Source organism: Silurus meridionalis, chromosome 27 (genome assembly GCF_014805685.1).
Source record: "Silurus meridionalis isolate SWU-2019-XX chromosome 27, ASM1480568v1, whole genome shotgun sequence".
NCBI lineage: Eukaryota > Metazoa > Chordata > Actinopteri > Siluriformes > Siluridae > Silurus > Silurus meridionalis.
In genome coordinates this window covers 2,399,848-2,421,501 of record NC_060910.1, presented here as the reverse complement: position 1 = coordinate 2,421,501, position 21,654 = coordinate 2,399,848, and the positions used below count along the sequence as shown (strand labels likewise).

General features: G+C 37.7%; 2 protein-coding genes across 9 annotated transcripts in view; one reads left to right on the top strand and one right to left on the bottom strand.

The window, feature by feature from the left end:
• Positions 1 to 4,993, top strand: part of gnb1l (guanine nucleotide binding protein (G protein), beta polypeptide 1-like) — a 40,240-nt gene extending 35,247 nt beyond the window's left edge. For 6 of the 7 annotated variants that reach the window (XM_046841827.1, XM_046841829.1, XM_046841830.1 and 3 more), the window contains one exon: positions 3,508 to 4,993. In XM_046841827.1, the coding sequence (XP_046697783.1) occupies positions 3,508 to 3,774 (267 nt within the window). In that variant the 3' untranslated portion in view covers positions 3,775 to 4,993. Of the gene's footprint in view, positions 1 to 4; positions 233 to 3,507 lie in introns of those variants that run through there. The other variant, XM_046841833.1, reaches the window with a different exon arrangement.
• A 4,693-nt stretch (positions 4,994 to 9,686) lies between these two features.
• Positions 9,687 to 21,268, bottom strand: tbx1 (T-box transcription factor 1). 2 transcript variants are annotated; one of them, XM_046842218.1, is made up of 8 exons: positions 20,692 to 21,268; positions 18,673 to 19,126; positions 15,585 to 15,686; positions 14,608 to 14,779; positions 13,627 to 13,782; positions 12,042 to 12,109; positions 11,672 to 11,772; positions 9,687 to 10,761 (listed from the first exon to the last, which is right to left on the bottom strand). In XM_046842218.1, the coding sequence occupies exons 1-8, from the start codon at positions 20,831 to 20,833 to the stop codon at positions 10,382 to 10,384; spliced, it is 1,575 nt and encodes a 524-aa protein (XP_046698174.1). In that variant the 5' UTR covers positions 20,834 to 21,268; the 3' UTR covers positions 9,687 to 10,381. The 2 variants fall into 2 exon arrangements, with proteins under 2 accessions (XP_046698174.1, XP_046698175.1); XM_046842219.1 differs by having other exon boundaries at positions 18,673 to 19,075.
• Between the last annotated feature and the right edge of the window lie 386 nt (positions 21,269 to 21,654).

The following is a 21,654-nucleotide window of genomic DNA, read 5'->3' as shown; positions in this document are numbered from 1 at the left end:
ACAGTTCTTAACATTTCACAATCCCTGATTGACTTCCAGGCTTTATCAGGCCATTCTGATGTTGGTGTACAAACCCTGAGCACCAAGGTCAAGTTTCTCAGGAGTTTTTTTTATAGAAAATTAAGGAGAACACGAAGTTTTAAAATAACTAATAGTAATACCCACCCGCAATGGTAATATTAACTTGTTAAAATTAACATGCACACATTCTTGCACACTTATACACTAAGACAACCAGAATTGTATGTACAAAATAAATGCATGTATGTATTGTGTGTGTGTGTGTTTTTATATATATATATATATATATATATATACACACACACACACACACACACACACACACACACACACACACACAATACATACATGCATTTATTTTATTATTTATTTATTTATTTTATCAAACTTGAAAAGATACACAACAATGCCAGGGGTATTAAATACAAAACAAAAAGAAACTAGAGTTAGCGCAGTGTCACTGTAGCAGTGACCCCATTCCAGAAATAAGATTTGATTTGTGCATGCATGAAAACGCTATAAAATCCAGCATTTAGCGTTTTATGTCCAGCTTCAAGATTTTCTCTTTTAAAAGGAGAAAAGTTCTGACAATTTTACATATCGAGGGAGTAAATAAATGAAGGATGGTAGGAATGAAGACAACTGTTCTACTTATTTCAGCAAACTTTAACAAATAAGTACAATCTTAGAAAGATAAATATTAAATCTAAAACACGCACACACTTATATACACATCTGTATTACTCTAATGGGGTCTATAGGAATGTAAATGTATACTATTTAATTACATTTTTAGTTTACATTTTTATTTAATTAATTATAGTTTGTGTTTCGAAATTGAACTGAACCGTAACTTAAAAACAGAGGTATGTACTGAATTTTGTGTACCATTACACAATATATATATATATATATATATATATATATATATATATATATATATATATATATATATATATATATATATATATATATATATATATATTCGGATGCTAGGTTATGCGTTTGTCTACTGAACTTGGTAGATCACTTAATAGTAACATTTATTATTGAAAATGTTCTCGTTATAATTTTCTACAAATTATTACGTGCCCAGTTGGTTAATACTCCTTCACAGTATTAGGTGGCTTTTGTGACCATAACTGAAATCTTAACAATTGGGAATATTACAGGCAAATTTGTAATATGTGAACGTGTATAAATCACCAACCCGAGTTCCCATATCCATAAAATGAACACGGATGAGGTGTGTATATCATCTAACACAGAGAATGTATTAACATTATGTTCCTGTTCTGAACATTAACATTTATTTGCTTAATTTTTTTAATAAAATTAAATGTAATAATACTGCTAGAAATCTGTTGTCATTTGTTCTTATAAATTGCTAGGAATATCTATTTCTGAATCATGGGCTTTAGATCTTGAGTTTGCATTGTCATTTATCTGAGCTGTCCCCACCCCCACCCCCATTTTTTCTTTTTCTTTTTTTCCCCCCATGCATTAAAGTGATGCTTGTGAGCGTTTCAGACACACGGTGCTTATTGCCAGTGCATTCCTCTCCTCTCCTGCCTTTGGGAATACCTGGCTGCTTTATATCTTCCACATGCACGCCCGAATGGCTCTGATTTTGCAAGCAGGAGCACGAGCACGCTGACAAATCCTTCACTGTCTCAGAATGCAGACGAGTCCATCAGTCTCTCCGGACAATGCTTATGAAGTCGATTTTACGCTCGCTCGTTTGATTCCAGCATCGAGACCAGATGCCTTTTGCTGAGACGCAAAAAACACACACGCGCGGCCATGCAAGCACGCGTGCACATGTACACATTCATCAGTATATTTATTATAATTATACATGGTATGTACTTTTGCTCAACGCACACCTGAAGGCACTTATACACACGTGCACACAAAAAACTTCAGTCTTGATATGTCTGTATTTATGTACACACACACAACACACACACACACCTTTCCATGCTGAAGATCTTAAAATATATTTGTGTTTGCACTATTATGCATATAAAGATGCATACTATATATTAATTTCTGCACACACAATTATTTACTTAGCCTTACTCTTTTTTTTTCCCCAAAGACTACAAACATATACATTATAGTAGAACACAAGTCTTCCTTAAACAGATGCATGCTCTTAATAGACTAACACTTGCATCTGCTCACTCAATAACACACACACACACACACACACACACACACACGTCTAGAGCATATAGCATGTGGCCGTTTGTGCAGCACGTACCTTTGTGTCTTTGCACCAGAGAGCGAGTGGAGATAATGATCTCGCTGTAATACTTTACAATATGTCACAGCGCTGCCCATTATGGAGATTTATCTGGTCTCCGAGTCGCCGTAGATCACAGAGGCTCTGTTAGATCCGTAACGTTTAGCAGGCGGCCGTTTCTTCGACCGTAATTTATCAGGTCCCTTACACCGCTACCCATGGTTTTAACTGTCAAAGGCAACACATTTGAAAAAACAAAGCTTCCCCAATGAAAGTTATCAGCGAAATATCTCCGCTTTCTTGTTGAGTTTTTATGCAAATTCTGTCCAAAGACAATTTTTTTTTCTTCAATGTTTGAAACGTTTCAATGTTTCCAGAGTGATTAGTGGATCGCCCGAGTCGCCTGCGGAATTCCTCTGCCAGGGTGTTTGGGAGTCTGTCATTGCATCAGCTGATTGGTGGATCCGGACATAGATCTTTGCTGTATGTTTTGTATGTATTCATTGTAATTTGAATCAGTAAACAACACTTTTGCTCGTTTGTCTCGCTTGTTTGGTAGTCCCGAAATTTAAATGGTAGTACTTCTTAATTATCTAAAACCGGTTGACCCGAGCAAGGCTTGATTCATTTACATTTTGTGTGAAAGCAATGACGTACGGCTGTGTTCCATGTGAGGCCTTATTCCTAATTTGTCCTCACAAGTAAAGGGCTAAATTGCCATTTCGTACAAGCTTGGCAGGGCGCACAAAGACCGAATCAAGACAGGAAAATAACAGCTGTCGAGAATATTTGTTTTTACAGTCTAGAAGGAACACAAGCAAAGATTTACATATCGTCTGAAGTTTAAAGAAGGAAGAAAAGGAAAGAAAAGTCCTTTATACTTGTGACATTTACTTCACAGAACAGAAAAATTCTTTCTACGCATATCTCCGAGATGTTAGGAGAAGGTTTTGTTCACTAACAGGAGCTAACTGGGGGTTAAGGGCCTTGCTCAGGGGTTTGGAAGATGTTCCTTTCTCAAGGAAATTGATGCCAACTCCAATCCTGCGACAGGACAGTTGAAGGTTAAAGGTCTTGCTGAGAGTCTCAACAATGGAAGTACTAACATTTAAAGTTTCCTGCCACTAGGTCAGAACCCTACCAGGCTTCAAAGAATGCCTTTCTGAAATGGCCGTTGAGATTGTTAACCAGCCAAAACGTTGCAGCTAACCTTGAGCTCCCTCTTTGTGTCTCCACAGATTCAGGACTCCGTGCCATTGACCAATCCTGGAGTGTCCCATCTAAGTATCCGTGGTGACGGTAAGATCGTAGCGACAGCCGGCTGGGACGGGAATGTGCGGATTTTTAGCTGGAAGAAGATGAAGCCGCTTGCTATCCTGCAGCACCACAAAGATTTGGTTTACAGCGTCGTCTTCTCTGACCATCCAGAGCCATCAAAACGTCTGATGGCGGCAGGCTCGAAGGATCAACTCATCAGTCTCTGGTCTATTTACACACAGAGCTAAGTTACAGATTAACCTGTACGAATGTTAAGGTTACATCAAAGCGTATATTAGCAGTTTTCTGCCTCTCGAACGCTTCTTGCTAACTTGCATCAGATTATAATGAAAGTGGGCTTTGAACAATGCTTAAAAGTTGGAGCTTGGCACACAAAGCTCGATGATGGATTTTATGACTCGGGTTCTTCCAGCAAGAAAGATGAACAATCAATAATAATCAATTAAATAACTGAGACGTGAATGGAGTGAGTCTTTAAGAATGCTTTCAGAAAACTCCGAGACCATATGCCTATTAATTCAAGCCATGTGTTCCAACATGGCTCCCATTTCTTTGTGTTTATCTGTGGCTATTGAAGTTAACATGAGTCTCCATCTGCTCTGTGCTCCAGGCCTGATCTAAATCCCAGAACACGGTGACTGAGCATCCTTCACCAAACACCATCAAACCCAAATGTTGGGTTGGTCATGTCATACCTGTGTGTGCGAACGCTAGGAAACATCTAGAATGTTTTTCGCCATTCACACGAGTTCATTACGCTTGGCAGCTCTTCTACTGGAATGTAAGCCAAGCCGAATGACATCGGAGTGGAAAATGTTAGTGTTTAATAAAGAATGTTGGGTTGATGCGTGTCAGGAGCTAGCATACAGCACTACTGCTGAAACGCTTCTACATCAAGTCAGATCCCTGAGACGTCTCTTGTCAGGTAATTCATTAGCCGTCTTTATTAAGCTTAAAGCTCAAAAGGTCAAACGTTTTGTTTCGATTCATCAAGCACGGTCAACTTCATACCACGCAAACACAAACCGGTTGTTTTAATCCGTTACATTGTCAGCCGTGAAGCCGAACCGTTTTCCGTCGACACTGTTTGCTTTTCTGTTTCGATAGATTTGTATTTGCGCTCTCAAGTCGCACCTGAGCGGCTGCGCATAATTCAAGGCTTGTTTTCTTAGAAACCGGTGGCGGGCTTAAACTCTGCCCCTGTGGAATGACCCTGCCTGCATTCATCACACCGAGTTAATCATTAGCGCACGGACAGGCCTGTTTGTTAGCAAGATTCATTGGGCCTGCTTAGCCAAGACAAGAAATCTGTTGAAGTAGGCAAATGAATTGCGACACTGATTGTGTTATTGTGTTTTATTGCACTGAAATCTGTTCTAATTTAACAGTGAGAGTGTGACACATTAATCAACTGTTTTTTTTTTAAATAAATTAGTTTTGTTTTTACTTCTTGGGTGGGTTCTGTTTTTTCATGAGTTCCTCAACGCCATATGTAGGATGGCTAATACTCCTTTGTGGACACACACTCAGAAATTAAGGTAACAAGCGGGACTTTTTATTGGTTAGGGTGGTACTTTTTGTATTCTTTTCACCAGCTACAGAAAGCTGTGGAATGTGGTATATTTTCGCATTTTTGCTTTTATTTTTTTTTTATCTTTTGTCATTCATATACCATAATTTTCTTTGTGTGACGTTTACGTTACAATAAAATTCATACTTCAATAATTTACGAATTATTAACTAATAATTTTATTATCGAGTTAATGTATTTTCCCGCTTTTTTCTGCCAAAAAAAAAAAGACGAGGCGGGAAAAAAGATCAACACGTCGCGCGCAGTTTGGAATATCCCATCAGACTGGACCGGATGAAAAAAAGGTGGTTTCATGTGGAGAAAATAAATACTAGCGTGCAGGCGAGTCGCCGGCCGGAGGACCATGAAAGACAAAACCATTTGAATTCACTCCGGACCTTCATGAAGACGCTCTCTTGTCATCTCTGGATATCCTTTCGAAGTTTTGTCCGTGACCTCTGGCCGCGACTCCCCCACACCCTGTGTAATGATAATGGCTTCCTACCTCCGTCTTCTGTAGACTTTGAATACACTGAACAAAGACTTCCGCTATCTGTACTAAATCAAATCACCGGGGTTGGTGCGCATGCGCGAAGACGCCAGTAATGCAAAAATATTTAATATTAGATTAATTGACTGATTACTGATTTGAACAAAATTTACTTCTATTCTCACTTTGCTCTCCGTGCATATTATTTTAGTTATTAGAAAGCTTAATTCCACCTTTTTTTTTTTTTTTTTTTTAAACAAGTATACACAATGGCAAAAGCTGGCATTAATTTTTTTTTTTTTTTTTTTTTAAGTTCTTGTGATAATTTTGTTTTACTGAGCAATTGTGATTGAGGAAAGAAATAACACATATATATATATATATATATATATATATATATATATATATATATATATGTGTGTGTGTGTGTGTGTGTGTGTTATTTCTTCCCTATATATATATTATTATATATAGAGAAGTTATTTCTTCCCCTTTATTATATATATATATATATATATATATATATATATATATATATATATATATATATATAAATGCCCAAATGCCAGCTTTTGCCATTGTGTATACTTGTAAAAATGAAAATGAAGGAATTAAACTTTCTAATAACTAAAATATAAAATATAACGTGAATAATATTATTTTACAAATTAATAATAATAATAATCGAGTTGTTATTTTCATCATTAAATATATAGCTCTGAAAAATATAAGCTAGAGTAGTAAATAAATAAATAGGCGAACAAATCGATTAATTGACAGACAGACAGACAGACAGACAGACAGACAGACAGACAGACCCTGGCAGCAATCATGTCTAAAATAAACTCTTTGTTTGAGATTATATCCTCTATCAAAATAGTCCTTAATTATCGGTCGCGTTTTATTTTGACATTCTAATAAGTGCCTTTTAACAGCGTAGTCATTCAAGAAGGTAATAAATTCCACTGACTACAAGAACCTGCCCTGCACAGTGCCAACACTTCAGCTCCTGAGGTCACTCAGGTCATTCCTCTATTGTCCTCCCACTTCAGCAAGTCTCCATTAGCCGTAAAGGACAAACTGAGGATTGTGTCCGAGCTGCAGTCAGACAGTCCATGGGGCTGCTTCAGGGTTAGACAGGTGGAGAAGATGAGCACTTTGCATGACCCCTCAGCACTCTCAGCTCTCAACTTGTTTCTCCATCAAACTCGTTTGAACAGAATGATTATGCGCTCCAGTGGCGCCGTCGTCGTGCTGGGGGTCTTTAACTGCGTTCCGCTGGATTACATTCGGCATAAAGTGTCATGGAGGGATGTGTAATGTGGCATAAAAGAGGGCAATGTGATTCACAAAACCTTTTAGTCTATAAAGAGTCTGATTGTTGTTCTAAACGTGTTTGCTCAGTTTTCCAGCTTGTTTCATTCTCTCTTCAAAGCAACAACAACAATAATAATAACAATAACAACACCAATAATAATAACCAACAATAATAACAACAACAATAATAATAATACAGATTTGTTGGTAAGAGTTATCTACATTATTGTAAATAAAAACTCTCAAATGTGTTTATTACATTTCATATAATACACATGAAATTCTCCGTATATACTGATCACAATCCGAATCACAAATTGCTAATTTTTTGCTTGTATTAAATAAAATTTTGTTATTCAATAAATAAATAGTAAAATCTAAGAGCTAAACGAATACACCTAGAAACAAACGTATTTTCGTGTTTATTAAAATGAGTTATTTGTATGCCATTATGCTCTTCTTATATTTAGATAAAAGCGTTTGAATCTTTGGATTTGGGAAAGATAAATAAACTACATGCTTATTATTTGGGTTCATGTGGCGAATCATGTGGCGCAGCTGAGAGGAGTGAGAGGAGTGAGAGGAGTGAGAGATTGGGATTGTCGGGAAAATCCATCTAATCAGCCGAAAAAGCGGCTTTGCGTCTTGTTTATTCACTCAAATAGAATGGTTTAAACTTCGTTTTGTGACCTCAAAAAGTCGAATAAATGGCAAAAATAAAGTCATGTAGTAGTGATGGCTGTACTGTAAGGTATTTTTATTCGTTTATTTATTCTTTGTATTATTATAATAAAGATGCGACTATCTAAATAATTATTTTACTTAAAAAAAATAGATCATGCACCAGCTGGAAGTGATTATTACCCAAATGTTTATGGTATTTTTTCTTTTCCTCCGTGGTTATTCCTTCACATTTCCGGTGGGATAACTGGTGTCCTGTGCACTTATTCTTTTGCCCATCAAAGGCAGCTCGCGGATGTTTCCATGTAGCTCATATAGATATGGATTATGGGTCTGTCTGTGTCGGTACTCACCTGCTAACCTTGGGCTTGCATCAAGAACAAACACAGCTGTGAGGAGCCCATAAAGGAAGAGTCCAACTGCCCTGGTGTCCTCACGGGGCAAAATCATTAGCAGGAGTCCCGGTGCTCCAGACTGCTCCTTCCTGCCTTCTGATCTGGCCCAGGAGAAGTTCATGTTCATGACACTTACTCTGGCCATAACAACACGTGTAGCTTTATTGTATCATAGTGTAACATACTGTACATATAAAACAAATATTAAGAAGTACGTGATAGTGACGTCATTGTTTGGGAAGTAGGTATATATAGGTAGCATTTTCTTTAGATCTATTATATTCCTTATTAATCCTAATGCACTTAATGTCTTCCTGCTTCTCTGTCTGTCTCTCTGTCTGTCTGTCTGTCTGTCTGTCTGTCTCTCTCTCTCTCTCTGTCTGTCTGTCTGTCTGTCTGTCTCTCTCTGTCTGTCTGTCTGTCTGTCTGTATGTCTGTCTGTCTGTCCATATAGAACTTACATGAATGTGTTGTCGCCCCCAACACACACACACACACACACACAAATGTTTTCTTTCCTATAAATCCCGTACCACAAACTAATATTATATGAGCAATTAGTCCTCACGCAAATAGCTGGAAACATTGTTTAACCTTTGACACCACAGAAAGTCGTTAGGTGTCAGAGGTCGCAGCTTGTTTTTCCTCTCCGACAATCGCTTTGTGGAAAAAAAAAATGGGCAGGGAAAAAATTGGGATGCAAAAATAGAATATAAAGTCAGGATGTGGTGATGCGTACAGACAGTGTTGTCTGATAGAACTCATTCTTTTTTTCTTATTTGTTCATTCATTTGTGATTACTATAACAGATCAAAATAGATCTTGAAATTCCCAGTGTGTGTTTAATAATTTATTTTTGTTTTTGTGTCGTTCTTTTGTCCTGATAAATATTTCTTTTTGTATATACTGTATATATATATATATATATATATATATATATATATATATATATATACACACACACACTGCTACATGTTCTGCTTTATAGCACCTGTTCAAAGGCCTGAAGGGATTCAGATGTACAAGTGAACGTTGCATGTTATTCTTTGTTAAAAAAAAAAAAGAATAAAAGAAAAACAAAATCATGAAACATCTGATGTTATCTTTGGTCCCGCCGTTGTTTCTTGCTAATAGATCAAAAGAACCTCAGCATATCCCATCGCTGGTGAGCAAAGTCTCGTTTTGCCCAAGGAACCGGTGTAGAATCCAGGTTAGAAATGTAAACACGTGCGTGTGGTGGCCTGCACGCCGCAGGTGGACCAAGGTTTTTTCTTTTACGCCTCTGCAAGTCTGAATTGTGTTGCCACTGTTTGCCAGACGACTCTGGATTTTGCTGCCGGGAATAAGTTTTTTGCGGTCCCGTCTCTCTCCCTCCCACCTTCCACCCCCAATTTATCCCTATGTGTGAGGTGGACTTCATGTTTGTGTTGAATGAGCCAGCAATCATTTTTTATGCATTCGGTCTGCAGTGTAATGAAAATGGAATCATGAACATGTTAAGGTTTTGGTGCTTCCTTTCCAAATCAAACATGTATTCATCATGTTTAGACACACACACACACACACACACACACACACACACACACACACACACAAGTTGAGCAAAGGAGCCTTTTTGCCCCCTGGGCTGTAATTAGATAAACCCCCCCGGGAAATCTGACAAGGACTGAACAAGGTAATGGAAAATGATGTTGAAAGTAAAACATTTAATGCTTATTTTACAGGTTCAGCTAGGTCATTCTGTCCAAATTTATTTTGAACTGCAGTAAGTCAGTGCCATGGTACAAGCTTCTCCGAGTTGCCTAAGATGGCCTAGTTTTTCAAAGAATAGTAACTCAATCAGGAACAACAACAAGAAAATAATAGCATAAAATATCCCAAGGCATCTTGACACCTTCGGATCAGAGCAACATGCAAATGTCCTCCCTATCTAGAAGCTCGAACGGGCTCAAGAATATATATAACTTATGGCTTTTTTTAAAAGCAAAAAAAAAAAAAAAGTGCATCCAACACAAAATTTCATTTCCAAGTCCGCAATAATGCATTACTTCTTCTTGTGCTGGCGTCTGTCGTGAAGTCTTCAGATCCTCTATAGCGCCCTTTTTTTAAAAGCCTGACCGTGATCGAGTCACCAGGCCACACGGGAGCTGAACTCCCGTTCCACCAGGCCTGTCTGGTTTTTCCGTAAATACATTTCTCCGTTTTTTAATAAATATGGCCTTTCGTCCACCTCGAACGACACGCTCTTTTCCAAAACTCAATCCAAGCTTTGGATATGGAGAAATGTACGTGTGTGTGTGTGTGTATGACGAAAAGAGAGAGAGAGAGAGCGACTGTGTATCTCGGGGTGCCTTTGATTTTCTCGTTGTTGTTATCAGTCATTATCTCGGCCCGTAGTCATAATTCGGTGGGGCACCGCCGGTTGAGTACATGTTGGCCGTGGCTGGGTTCATGTGAGGGGGGTAAGTGTGACCCCGGATGCTGGGTAAAGGGTATGGAGTTGCCCTGGTCTTTGCCCCTAGGTAGTGTTCGTAGGTGCTGGGGTATTTGTAGGGGTGATGGTGCAGCGTGTCTGCAGCCTGGTGCCCGTCGATACGCAGTTCATGAGGTGGACTACGAGGTCCGGAGGTCAGAGGCACGGCATGGAGGCCACCCGGGACAGGCAAGGCGGGGCTCAGCACACGGGACATCAGCTGGTGCGCTGGATCGGCATGGATGGGTGTTCCATTGGGGTCGCGGTCGTAATCTCTCCTGCTGTCGTCTGTGGAAAGAGTGAGTGTGTGTTTTAAAAAAATAAATTTGCATACAAGACAATATTTGTTATAATTCAAATAAATAGGTAGGACTTTTAATTTGGTACGAATTGGAACACAATTTTTTAATTCTTTGAAATTGATACAATTGCTAACAAGAGTATTAAATTGTACTTTTCCTTGCACCTCTTTTGTTTTCTTTAAATATCCGAATATCTTCAGGAAGGTGAAATCGAAGTCTACATCCAATAATTGAATGAAATGATCAGCTCTGATTGTGTGTGAACCCTTTTATTTTTTATGAATTTAGGATCCGTATATATATAAGAATTGACCCAATGCACAACCCTGCAGATGATTGAACATTAGTGCATCTCAGGGAAATCGCAGCTCTTCAGCAGTCACTCCGAGGAAAATGTCTTAGGACAATTAGGTTTGCTGTTGGGAAATGAAGTGTGTTGTGAGGCAAGGTAAGTTAGAGGTCTCATCTGCCAAACAGGCTAATGTGCTCAGGAAATCGCTGTTCCACAGGACCCGAGTATGTGAGGGGGGTGAAAATGGCAGGAGGATGTTTTTGGTCTGTGCAGCGCATGTCCTCTGGGCATGCAGCTGTTCAAACTTCTGTGTATTGAGGTCTGCAATCTGCCAACTGAAAATATTAAGTGTTTGGCCCAGTGGAAAGCATTTTTCTGAAATAAAATGTCACCGCAATGTCTGAAGTTGGTCTACTCGGATGCTGTATCACAGTAATGGCTTTTCAGGGCAGGCGGTGTCGATTATTGCTGCGGCGTGCGTTTACAGGACGTGACGTATGATCGTAGTCGGATAGCGAGCGAATATTCTTGGAAGTTGCAGTTGTTTTAAGACTTCCAGACTGTAAACTCGTTCGAAAAAAAGTTTAGATGGTTTCATAACTACCTTTCTCTGAACCATTCTGCAGAGGCGGAGAAGACATTGGGTTCCTTGTACGAGCAAAAGCACTGATTATTGGCAGCGAGCCTGGTCTGTGATTCCTGGGCCTAAAAATATGAACACAAAGCCAGAGTCAGTTTTTTTCCACAAACACACAAATAAATACACTTTTGCACTTTTGTTTGTTTATCTATGCAAAAAAACCCTTCTCTACACAAAAGCCAAATGCCATACTACTGTTATCATTTACACTCTTTCTCTTTCCAGTTTTCTGTGCAGGGTCGTAAAGTTAAGCTGTAAATGTTATACAGCTGAGATAAAGACTTTCATGTATTTCCTAAAAGCTACAAATGGTGTGATTATTGCTCATACTCACCAGTCTTCAGGATCACAGTCTCGAAATCCCTTTGCAAATGGATTACTGGCGATTTTTAGCTGCGTTATCTAAAATAAAACGTAGAGAGCACATTATAGCACATTGTTTTTATTAATATTATTATTATTGTTCATTGTTATTTTTAGTTATGATTGTTTTTATTATTTGTAGTAATAGCAGTGATAGTGAATTAGTGGTAGTAATAATAATAGCAGTAATAGCAATAGTAGAAATAGTGATATTAGTAGAATCAGCAGTAATGGCGGAAGTATTATTAGTGTAGTAATATTAATATTAGCAGTAGTTGAAGTAACAGTAAAAACAAGATTGTATTGTAATTTTTGTAAAAAAATAAAATAAAATTGTAAAAAGTTGCAAATTATTAATTAACAAGCCAAATAATTTTGCAACAAATAAATGAAAAAAAAAAAAACCAACAAAATGGCTAAATTAGAAACATTACACCAGTTTATAATGGTTATATTAGAGGCTGAGATTTGGCATGAAACTGTTGATGAAGCAGTGCGCCGTCTTATGCCCCTAAACTCATCACTGTTTATTGAATATGCTGATGCGTGTTTTATTACATCCTACATACCTTTATCATCATCATCATCATCATCATCATCATCATCATCACCAAACAAAAGCAAAATTTACTCGCATATACGCAACACGAATTGTGAACAATTTCGCACAAAATCACAAATGCTTTTCTTTTTTTTCAGTCATTTCCGGTGCAGCTGATTTGATCCTAAAAAATGCATTGAATTTGAATTTTTCTTTTTTTTTTTACTTTAACCCTAGAGGTACTAGGTGTGCGCGCGCCAGAGCCATTCCGGAGCGGAGGCACGTAAAAAAAAAAAGTGTGCGAGGTCAAACTGATAGAAGACAGAGCAGGAAAAGAAGGAGGGAGGGGGGTTAAAAGACAGAGAGAGAAACAGAGAGAGAGAGAGAGAGAGACAGAAGGAGAGAGGGGAAGAAATGAATAAATGGGCAGCATGTGCACCAGCTGCGCCCCGACATCACTGATATGACAGTGCTGAGAGAGAGAAGCCCTTCATTCAGCACGTGCACCGTGCATGTGCGCGAGCGATATTGAAATCAAACAGATAGCGTTTAGAAACTGCGCGCATTCCGTGTAAAAAAATGCTCAATCGCTTGAGTTTTATTTAGCCTTTATGGTGCACAAATGAAGATACATTTCCACATGCACGAAAAAAATATCCAGCTGTCTTAATCAGAAATTAAATGATCTCCATCTCATCTCCATCAAGTTTAAAAGAAACAACATTTGTTGTATGAGAAACGTTTCTGGAATCCCAGCTCATTGCATCCCCATCTGACTTCATTTCTGCGATATGAATTGAGTAGAAACGCATTTCAGACAAACTCCCTGCTGTAGAAAAGGCGAAATTGAGGCCCAGGCCTGGAGCATTGAACTGTGGTTATTTTTCAGCAAAACAAATAAACCTGCATTTCAGTTTACTTTGCCTTCCAACACAAGAGCTTTGCTTGTAATGTGGAATATGGGCGCGTTTTGGGAAGGAAATGGTGATAAATCAGCGCGTGACTCTGTTCCTACCCTGTGGTTCTGGTAGGCGGTGACGGCAGTGAATCGGGTCTCCTCAAAAACAAACGTCTTATAGTTTTCTTCAGCGTACTTCTCGCTGTCCTTGCGTGGGTCCACGTAGACGACGTGAAACCTGGGCTGATATCTGTGCATGGAGTTCAGGATGATCTGCAAAACAAAAAGGCGCAAGATAAGACTTAATCTTCCAGGGACCCCAGGGATAGAAATAAATATGCGCAGAATTACATATGAAAAAAGAGTCAGAAATTAAAGAGTTTAATACTTCACCTACTACCAATAATAATAATAATAATAATAATAATAATAATAATAATAATAATAATAATAATACCGTGTCTGTCTGTCGCGCCGGCATTTACCGAAACGCAACCTAATTCAATATGCATTATGCTAATGAGCCAATCATCCAATCACGATCGCTCGTCCAGTCGGGGAAAAAATCATTAAGCAATGCGTCTACTACTGCTGAATTAATAATAATAATAATAATAATAATAATAATAATAATAATAATAATAATAATAATAATAAAATCAGCATTTCCCACCGCGCTGATCTTTAACTGCAATAATCTATTTAAATATTCATAATGAATAGTGTTTTTCTCCAACAAATAAACAGATTATTAGAATTTATTTGTTTGTAACAAAGTTATTAAACTTGGGCCATGATGTATTTACATATATTTTTTTATTTCCTCCAATGATTTTCGACTATTTTATTGGCCTGAATATATTTTACTACCTTTCAAAAACCTTTTTTTTATTCCTTTTTTTAAAAGTTTTGTTGTTAAATTATAATTCCTAGTACACCCATATTATATTTAAGTAATAGTTTTATTATATATATCATATTATTATATCATATATAATCCATATCAAATATAATACATTATATATCTCTAGAAATGTCTTATTGCCGACAGCCTTTACGCAGAATACTTAATAAAAAAAAGATAAAAAGTATACTTACATGTCCGTTATCATCTAATAGATTATTGGTGAGTTTAAGTTTGTCGAATGAGACGATTTGTTTCATCCACTGAGCTCCTTTAGCAGGAGAATCGGGGTGATAGTGAACTCGGCCCGGGGTCGCGGGGTCTGCTTTCCCGGCCACCAGCCACGAGGAGCTGTGAAACGCGTAGCTTCAATCCAGAGTGAGAGAGTGGGGGAGAGAGAAATGGATTCATTCATTAATTGATTCATTGAAAGACGACAAATGCCAAATATACATATATCCACTATTTCTCAATGTATTTACAGGCATGTATATATATATAATATTGACTCATATCTACATACATAATGTTAAACTTAATTTTTAATAAAATAATCCGAGTTCTATATGTTCCATCCCGCTTCTTAATTCATTTATTTAAATGAGCTGTAATTAATATTTAAATCAGACTGTTTGTAATAGATAGATAGAGAGTTTTAAAGTCCCAAAGCTCTGCATCACGTGATTCTGGATCTGTTTTTTAGAAAGTAACGTTTTGATTGCAGGGATTATCGCGGTATTTGGAGCTGTATATCGCGGTATTTGGAGCTGTATATCGCGGTATTTGGAGCTTTACAGTGATGCACTTATTTCCAAAATACAGTACAATTGCCTTCAGGTAGCTTCTCCAGAGATCATCCACGTCCATCTGCTTCATCAGCTGCATTTTAATTAAACAGAATGCAACTTGGTATTTTATTGACCAGTAAACGGAGTGTGTTCGGTTAATCGGTTCAACTCAGCAGTGCAGATATGAACTTTATAATCCGCATTAAACTGCTTTTAATAAACATCTGCAGCATTTTGTTGTTCTCCCGATATTCATCTCACTGCTGAACACGTTGTTCAGACCGTTTTATTGCTCGACATCAAAAACATTGTACACAGTTGTCACGTGTATATTTACGCGGAACAGAAGTGTGTGTTTTGCGCAAAATTCTCGCGCAACTTACCGATAGCGTTTATCATCGACTGGTAGGAAATCCATTAAAAGCATGTAGTCAGCCATCGGATCCATCCCAAATATCTTCACTTGGAAAGTAGGAAACATTCGTCTGGAAAAAAACAAATAGTAAACAACTTTATGACTTTTTTAAGAGAAAAAAATAAATTGCTAAACATTTAAATAATGATATTTAGAATAGAATAATCCTCCATTTATTTTCCTCTTTAATTGAGTTAGATTATTTACAGCAGATCATTTTAACATCGGGGTGTAAACAGAGTTTTGTTTGTATTTGGTTGAATAAGATGCCGGAGGATTTTGTAGTATTTTATGCTGCAGTATTTAATTTCACGCTGGAGTTTTCCACTGCAGAATGAAACAATACCCGACTTATACATCTTCTGCTTTCAGGCTAAATACAACTCTATCTTTTTTATACAGATTTTTTGGTAACTATTTGATATTTGATGTCTCTCTGTTTCTTTCCTCTTTTGTATCTTTCACTCTCCCACCATCTTCTTCCCTCTAGACACGAATTTTGTCCTGTAAGGAAATAAATCAGTGTGGATTTTTCCCCTCCTGCAGTTCAGGAGTGAAAGTGATCCTTCAGCTCGTCGCTCCATTAACATCAGAGTGCCTTCAGACGCGTAGTTGTGCTCAGGTGAGGATGAAGGAGCTCTGAAAGTGCTTTCTCCAAGATCTGATTTTGGGAAAGTTTTTGGGGAGTGATAGATTACACTACACACTCTACACACACTGCATACACTGCACACTCTACACACTCTGCACACTCTACACACTGCACACACTTCACACTCTACACACTCTACACACTCTACACACACTGCATACACTGCACAGGCAAAACGCCTTTTTTCCATCATCAGTGTTTCTTGGCATTTCCCACATGGATCATAGGAGTTATAGAGCAAATCCAATAAATGTAATATATAATAATCATAAAAAGCAGAATCGCTGCTGGTGTTAGAACCGCACTTTACAATGAATTCGATCAAAATCATTTCATAAATATTCACCGATTACAAACTGTTACAGTGGACAAGATTATTATTATTATTATTATTATTATTATTATTATTATTATTATTATTATTATTATTATATTTTAAACACTCATATCCCCTGCTGATTTATAATCTGCGACCTGCTTCTCGTATACAATCTGCTTTGCTTTTTTAATAATTGAGAAAGTCCCGTGAATAACGGTATCATTATCATCATCATTAATATCATGATTATTTAATTTTTTTGACTTAATATCAAATCATTCCAAATAATCTTTCAATATTTCAAATATGATGCCTAAAAAGATTTTGTGTTATCTGATTGTTTTTTTTTTTTTTAATGGAATGTTTAAACCTTTCCGAAATGTTTTTTTTTTATATCTTCAAGTTTACAGAAAAGTAAATAATAAATAATTAATAATAATTAAATCATTGCATAATTTACACTGGTAATGATGCTCAATGAGGTGTATTCTTATGCTATTTACATTTTCTTTTCCCCGACAATCCGTTCTGTGTGACATCTTCATCCAGCTGATGTTTTAAAAAAAAAAAACCTTCACGTTCATTATTTTGAGTGAAGTTAAATATTATTTCTATTTCCGGCCCGGAGTTAATTCAAAGTTAGATATTATTTGACGCATTTGAGGAAAGTTTTATAAGCAAACTTTTATTTTCTGTTTGTAATTTGTTTAATGTATCATCCAGAACGTTTTATTATATCAAGACAAAAACACAACTGTAGCCTCAGTCACTAGAAAAATGTTGACTAAAATATTTAATAATTTTTTCATGTGATTATATGATTGACCAAGGCGTAAAAAAGTACAACATATATATATATATATATAGCACTTTTTTACGCCTTGCCTTGGTCAATATATAGATATTTTTGCAAATCGAAATCTATTTGTTTCCACTGCATTATTCTTATTTCTATTATTATTCCATTCATTTTTTAATTATTTGTATAACCCCTTTAACACCAGTTATTGCCCCAAATCAGCTTTACAAAAATGTTGCCATCACAAATAAGTAAAAGTTGTCCCTCCAGTCAGAAAAGAATCTCTGAGATTGTTTTATCCACTAATTATAATAAATGAGCAACAAATACAACATAAACAGCTGCATTACTTTTCCCACCTTGCAAATGACTGTCAGTTTCTCCTTCAGTCTTCTCCTGAGTTTATATTTATCCCACTTAACTCCATTACATCAAAATAATCCACATTTCTATTCTCACTGTTTTGTAATTCGCTCTTAAACAGAATCGCATTAAGTCGTGAAAAGTAACGAATTACGACTCGTTTTTTTACCACGAGTTCACTTTCAGCATGTTTATTATCAGTGATGAGTTTAGATTTACCATCCTTATACATTTTACACACACACACACACACACACACACACACACACACACACACACACTGTCATAGTTTTGCAGTACTGTATATGCAGTAAAATAAATCAGTGTAATATAAATTCTTAATAATGAATAATTATCAAACCATAAACACTGCACTGTTCAACTGTACTAATATCGAGATTTTAAAGTATCACTACAGTATTAATAAGTAATAAATACCGCGGTATATCAATGCACTCGTGTGTAAACTTAATAAATACCGCAGACTTTCATCGTACAAGTATTAGGAGTTAAAACACTGCACTTTTCGAGCTCCTGTTATGAGATAATAAACACTGCACCAGTCTGCTCGGTGTTTCTGATGTTCACTGCTCTGATGTAAAAGCTATTTTCACACTTTGTGTTTACTTTTTTTTTATATCTCGTTTCTGTGTATTTGAGTATTTGTGTTCTACTCCAGCAGCACGCGCGCACGTGAACACTGCACGAGCTCCTTCGAGTGTTGGTTTGAACCCTGCGAGATCCGTGGAGAGTTTTAATACGCTGTTTGTAAAGAACAAGGAACACTTTAGACGTGTTTGTTCCAATCTATATCTAATTGATATCAGATGTCAACCCTTGGGGCGTGTTCTCAGCAGGCTAGCAGGCCATCCTGGGAGAAGTTAGAAGCTTAGATGTTTTCAGCGTAACTGGGATTCACTCACCTGCCGGCCTTGGTGACGATCATCTCGGTTCCAAGCTGATTAAACTCGTCCCAGAGCGCCTTCATTTCCAGCTGCACGCTGATGTTCGCCACTTTGGGGTTCTTCTTCACCAGAGACTTGTTCGGCGTTGACGACGAAGACGAGGAAGAGGAAGACGAGGAGGAAGACGAGCAGCTCGTGGTGTTCGGGTCGCCCTGTGCCGCGTCGGAGCCCGAGTACGGAGGGTAACAAGCGGCCTGTGGGGCAGAAGGGCAAGACTCGAAGTGGCCTTCATGCTGACTGCTGTAGGGATCCCCGGGTGAAGGAGAGAGGTGGTGAGGATGAGGATGGTGGGAATGAGGATGAGGATGAGGATGGTAGCTGCCCGGCGCGTTCAGGCTGTTCAGGCTGCTCGTGGTGAAGGCTGCAACATCGCAAAAATGGGAGAGCTGCGTCAGCCACGGGCTCGAGATGGCTGAAATCATTCCCAAAAAAACGCAGAAAGCAACAAAAAATTAAAAAGAAAATAAAAATAATTTTTGAGCAAAATAAAAAAAAGAAAAACGCACACGAGGATATTTTACAGTCCTGTTTGGGTTCAAAATATTGTTGTTGTTTTTTTTTTGGTGAAAATTCAGATCCGTAACTGTGCTAATAGAAAAGAAATGAAACACAATATTTTAAAGAAAGAAAAGAAAAATAATCAAATTCGCGCATGTATAGATTTATATTTCCGAAGCGGCAAAAAAAAAAGCAAACACATTTGCGTCCTAACGCGAGTCGCGGTATAAAAATGTTCAAGTCGAAAATCTAAAACCGTAATAAAACAAAACCATCCAAAAACCCGCGTCGCGTCGCTGCTCACGAGCCGAGAACTGAGAGCTCACGAGCCGAGAACTGAGAGCTCACGAGCTGAGAGCTGAGAGCGCGTGCTGTTGTTGTTGTGTGTTTTTCTCTCCTGCAACTCATCCAAACTGCCTCCTTTTTCTCCTGCCTGTATGCTAATGCGAAATCCAGACTTAACTTCTCTCTTATCTTCTCCCCATAGGGCCTCCCCTTCACCACACACACACACACACACACACACACACACACACACACACGCACGCACGCACATCCCCGGTCTTCGCTTCTCTTTAGATAAGACACTGCAGGTATACACTCCTCTCCTTTAACACCCCCCCCCCCTGACTTTTTATTGTCACGTGTAACTTATTTTATAGATAGTTTTTTTCACGTGAATGTCTCGCGTCCTCGAGCATCTGATCTTTCTGGTTGGGTTCGTGTCCAGGTTAAGTGGACGTGAGGGACAGGTTTCATTTAGACAGTTACCATGTAAACAAACTAACATTTCACGTGTTTTAGTTGATTTTATCCCGAGATTCATATATTTTATATATATATATATATATATATATGTGTGTGTGTGTGTGTGTGTGTGTGTGTAATATATAGATCTCAGGATAACACAATTTCTATAATTTCTTGGGAATATATATATATATATATATATCAGAAATTGTGGTCAAATAATGTATTATTATTATTATTATTATTATTATTATTATTATTATTAATTGTATTATTATTATTATTATTATTATTATTATTATTTGTAATTAATTGTCTGAGCTACACACACATTGTAATTTTTCAATTTAGGAATAAAATTAAAAAAAAGGTATAAACACGCACCACGTTTGCAGATGAAAATATATTTTGCATGTTGATTTTCATAAAAAATAATAATCAGTGTTTCTTCACGCCAATCTGCGACTTTTGCATGAGCCGATTTGTGAGATTTCACTTTTCTGTTCTTTTTTGCAAACACGCGTGTAGGATTTTTTTTGGGGGGGTTAATTGCTATTTTTTTTTGCATTGAGTTCACGCGCTTCGGCGTTTTATTCGCACGTGCACGTCAGGGAAATGTGGAAACGTGAAGACGACGGGCGCGAGAAAATAACCGCAAAAGCGATAAAGTCATTCTCTCTCTCTCTCTCTCTCTCTCTCTCTCTCTCTCTCTCTCTCTCTTTCTCTTACCTTCCATTTCCCTGGTCACTGTGCTGTAGTGCATGGTAGTAAAAGATCCGTGTTTGGCAAAAGTCGCGTTTCCTGCTGCAGAAATCAGAGAGTCGATACTGAAAGCGTTTGCTTTTGGAGAAAGAGGACTTCCTTCGTCCATAGAAGACAAAATCCTATAGTTCTATAGGATAAAGACCAAACTTCCCCCCCAAGAAAACTCCCGGTATTCCCAGTTTTCCACTCTTTTTCCAGTCCAGAGAGCAGTGCGATCATCTGAAGAAAGAAATGTTCGCAGTTTTCTTTTTTTTTTCGTTGCTGTTTCTTTTCTTTCCCTCAAAGCAAAGCCATTTCCAGTTCAGCCACACATGGTCTGCATGTCAGCTCGACTTGTTTTAAACACTCCGATTAAAAGACTGTGTCCCGACATGTTTTCTGTCGTGTAGAAAAACAACATTGTTCATCCAGAAGACGGAAAAAAACACACACACACACGAGCGTTTTTCTTTTCTGGTGCTTTAAAGGCGAATTTACCCCCAGTGTGGAGCAGTCCGGGCTCGGCGTGTGCCTTCAGGAGAAACTACTGCACACAGTGTGTGTGTGTGTGTGTGTGTGTGTGAGACTGAAAGCTCCACGCCTACCAAAGAAAGTAAAAACCCACGCTTTTGCGTTTGGATGTTTTATTCGAACAGCAGCGCGTCAGTCAGTGTGAAATGAAAGCTGCAGTTATACAGTAAATTATTGATTATTAATGATTTATTATTAATGATTGTACCTTTCAGGTGCTCAGGGGGCTGTTCTGAGCTCAGGGGGCTGTTCTGAGCACCGCGGTGAATAATTAAGCGGTGAAATGACAAACCTGTAATATTGCATGTGTCATATGTTTATGCGCATTTCTGATTATTGAGTTATTTATTACAGAAACATTTATAGTGCGCGCGAACAAACCGCAAGCTTCTGCATTATAGTGTACTGCAGTTTGAA

Excerpts from the sequence above, each read along its gene's own strand:
- tbx1 (XM_046842218.1), bottom strand. The coding sequence starts at position 20,833 with ATGGACGAAGGAAGTCCTCTTTCTCCAAAAGCAAACGCTTTCAGTATC. Across the intron at positions 14,780-15,584 it reads GTCGATGATAAACGCTATCG|CTACGCGTTTCACAGCTCCT; the intron begins GTAAGTTGCGCG and ends TCTGGATTGAAG. Across the intron at positions 10,762-11,671 it reads GCAGAATGGTTCAGAGAAAG|ACGACAGCAGGAGAGATTAC; the intron begins GTAGTTATGAAA and ends CTCTTTCCACAG.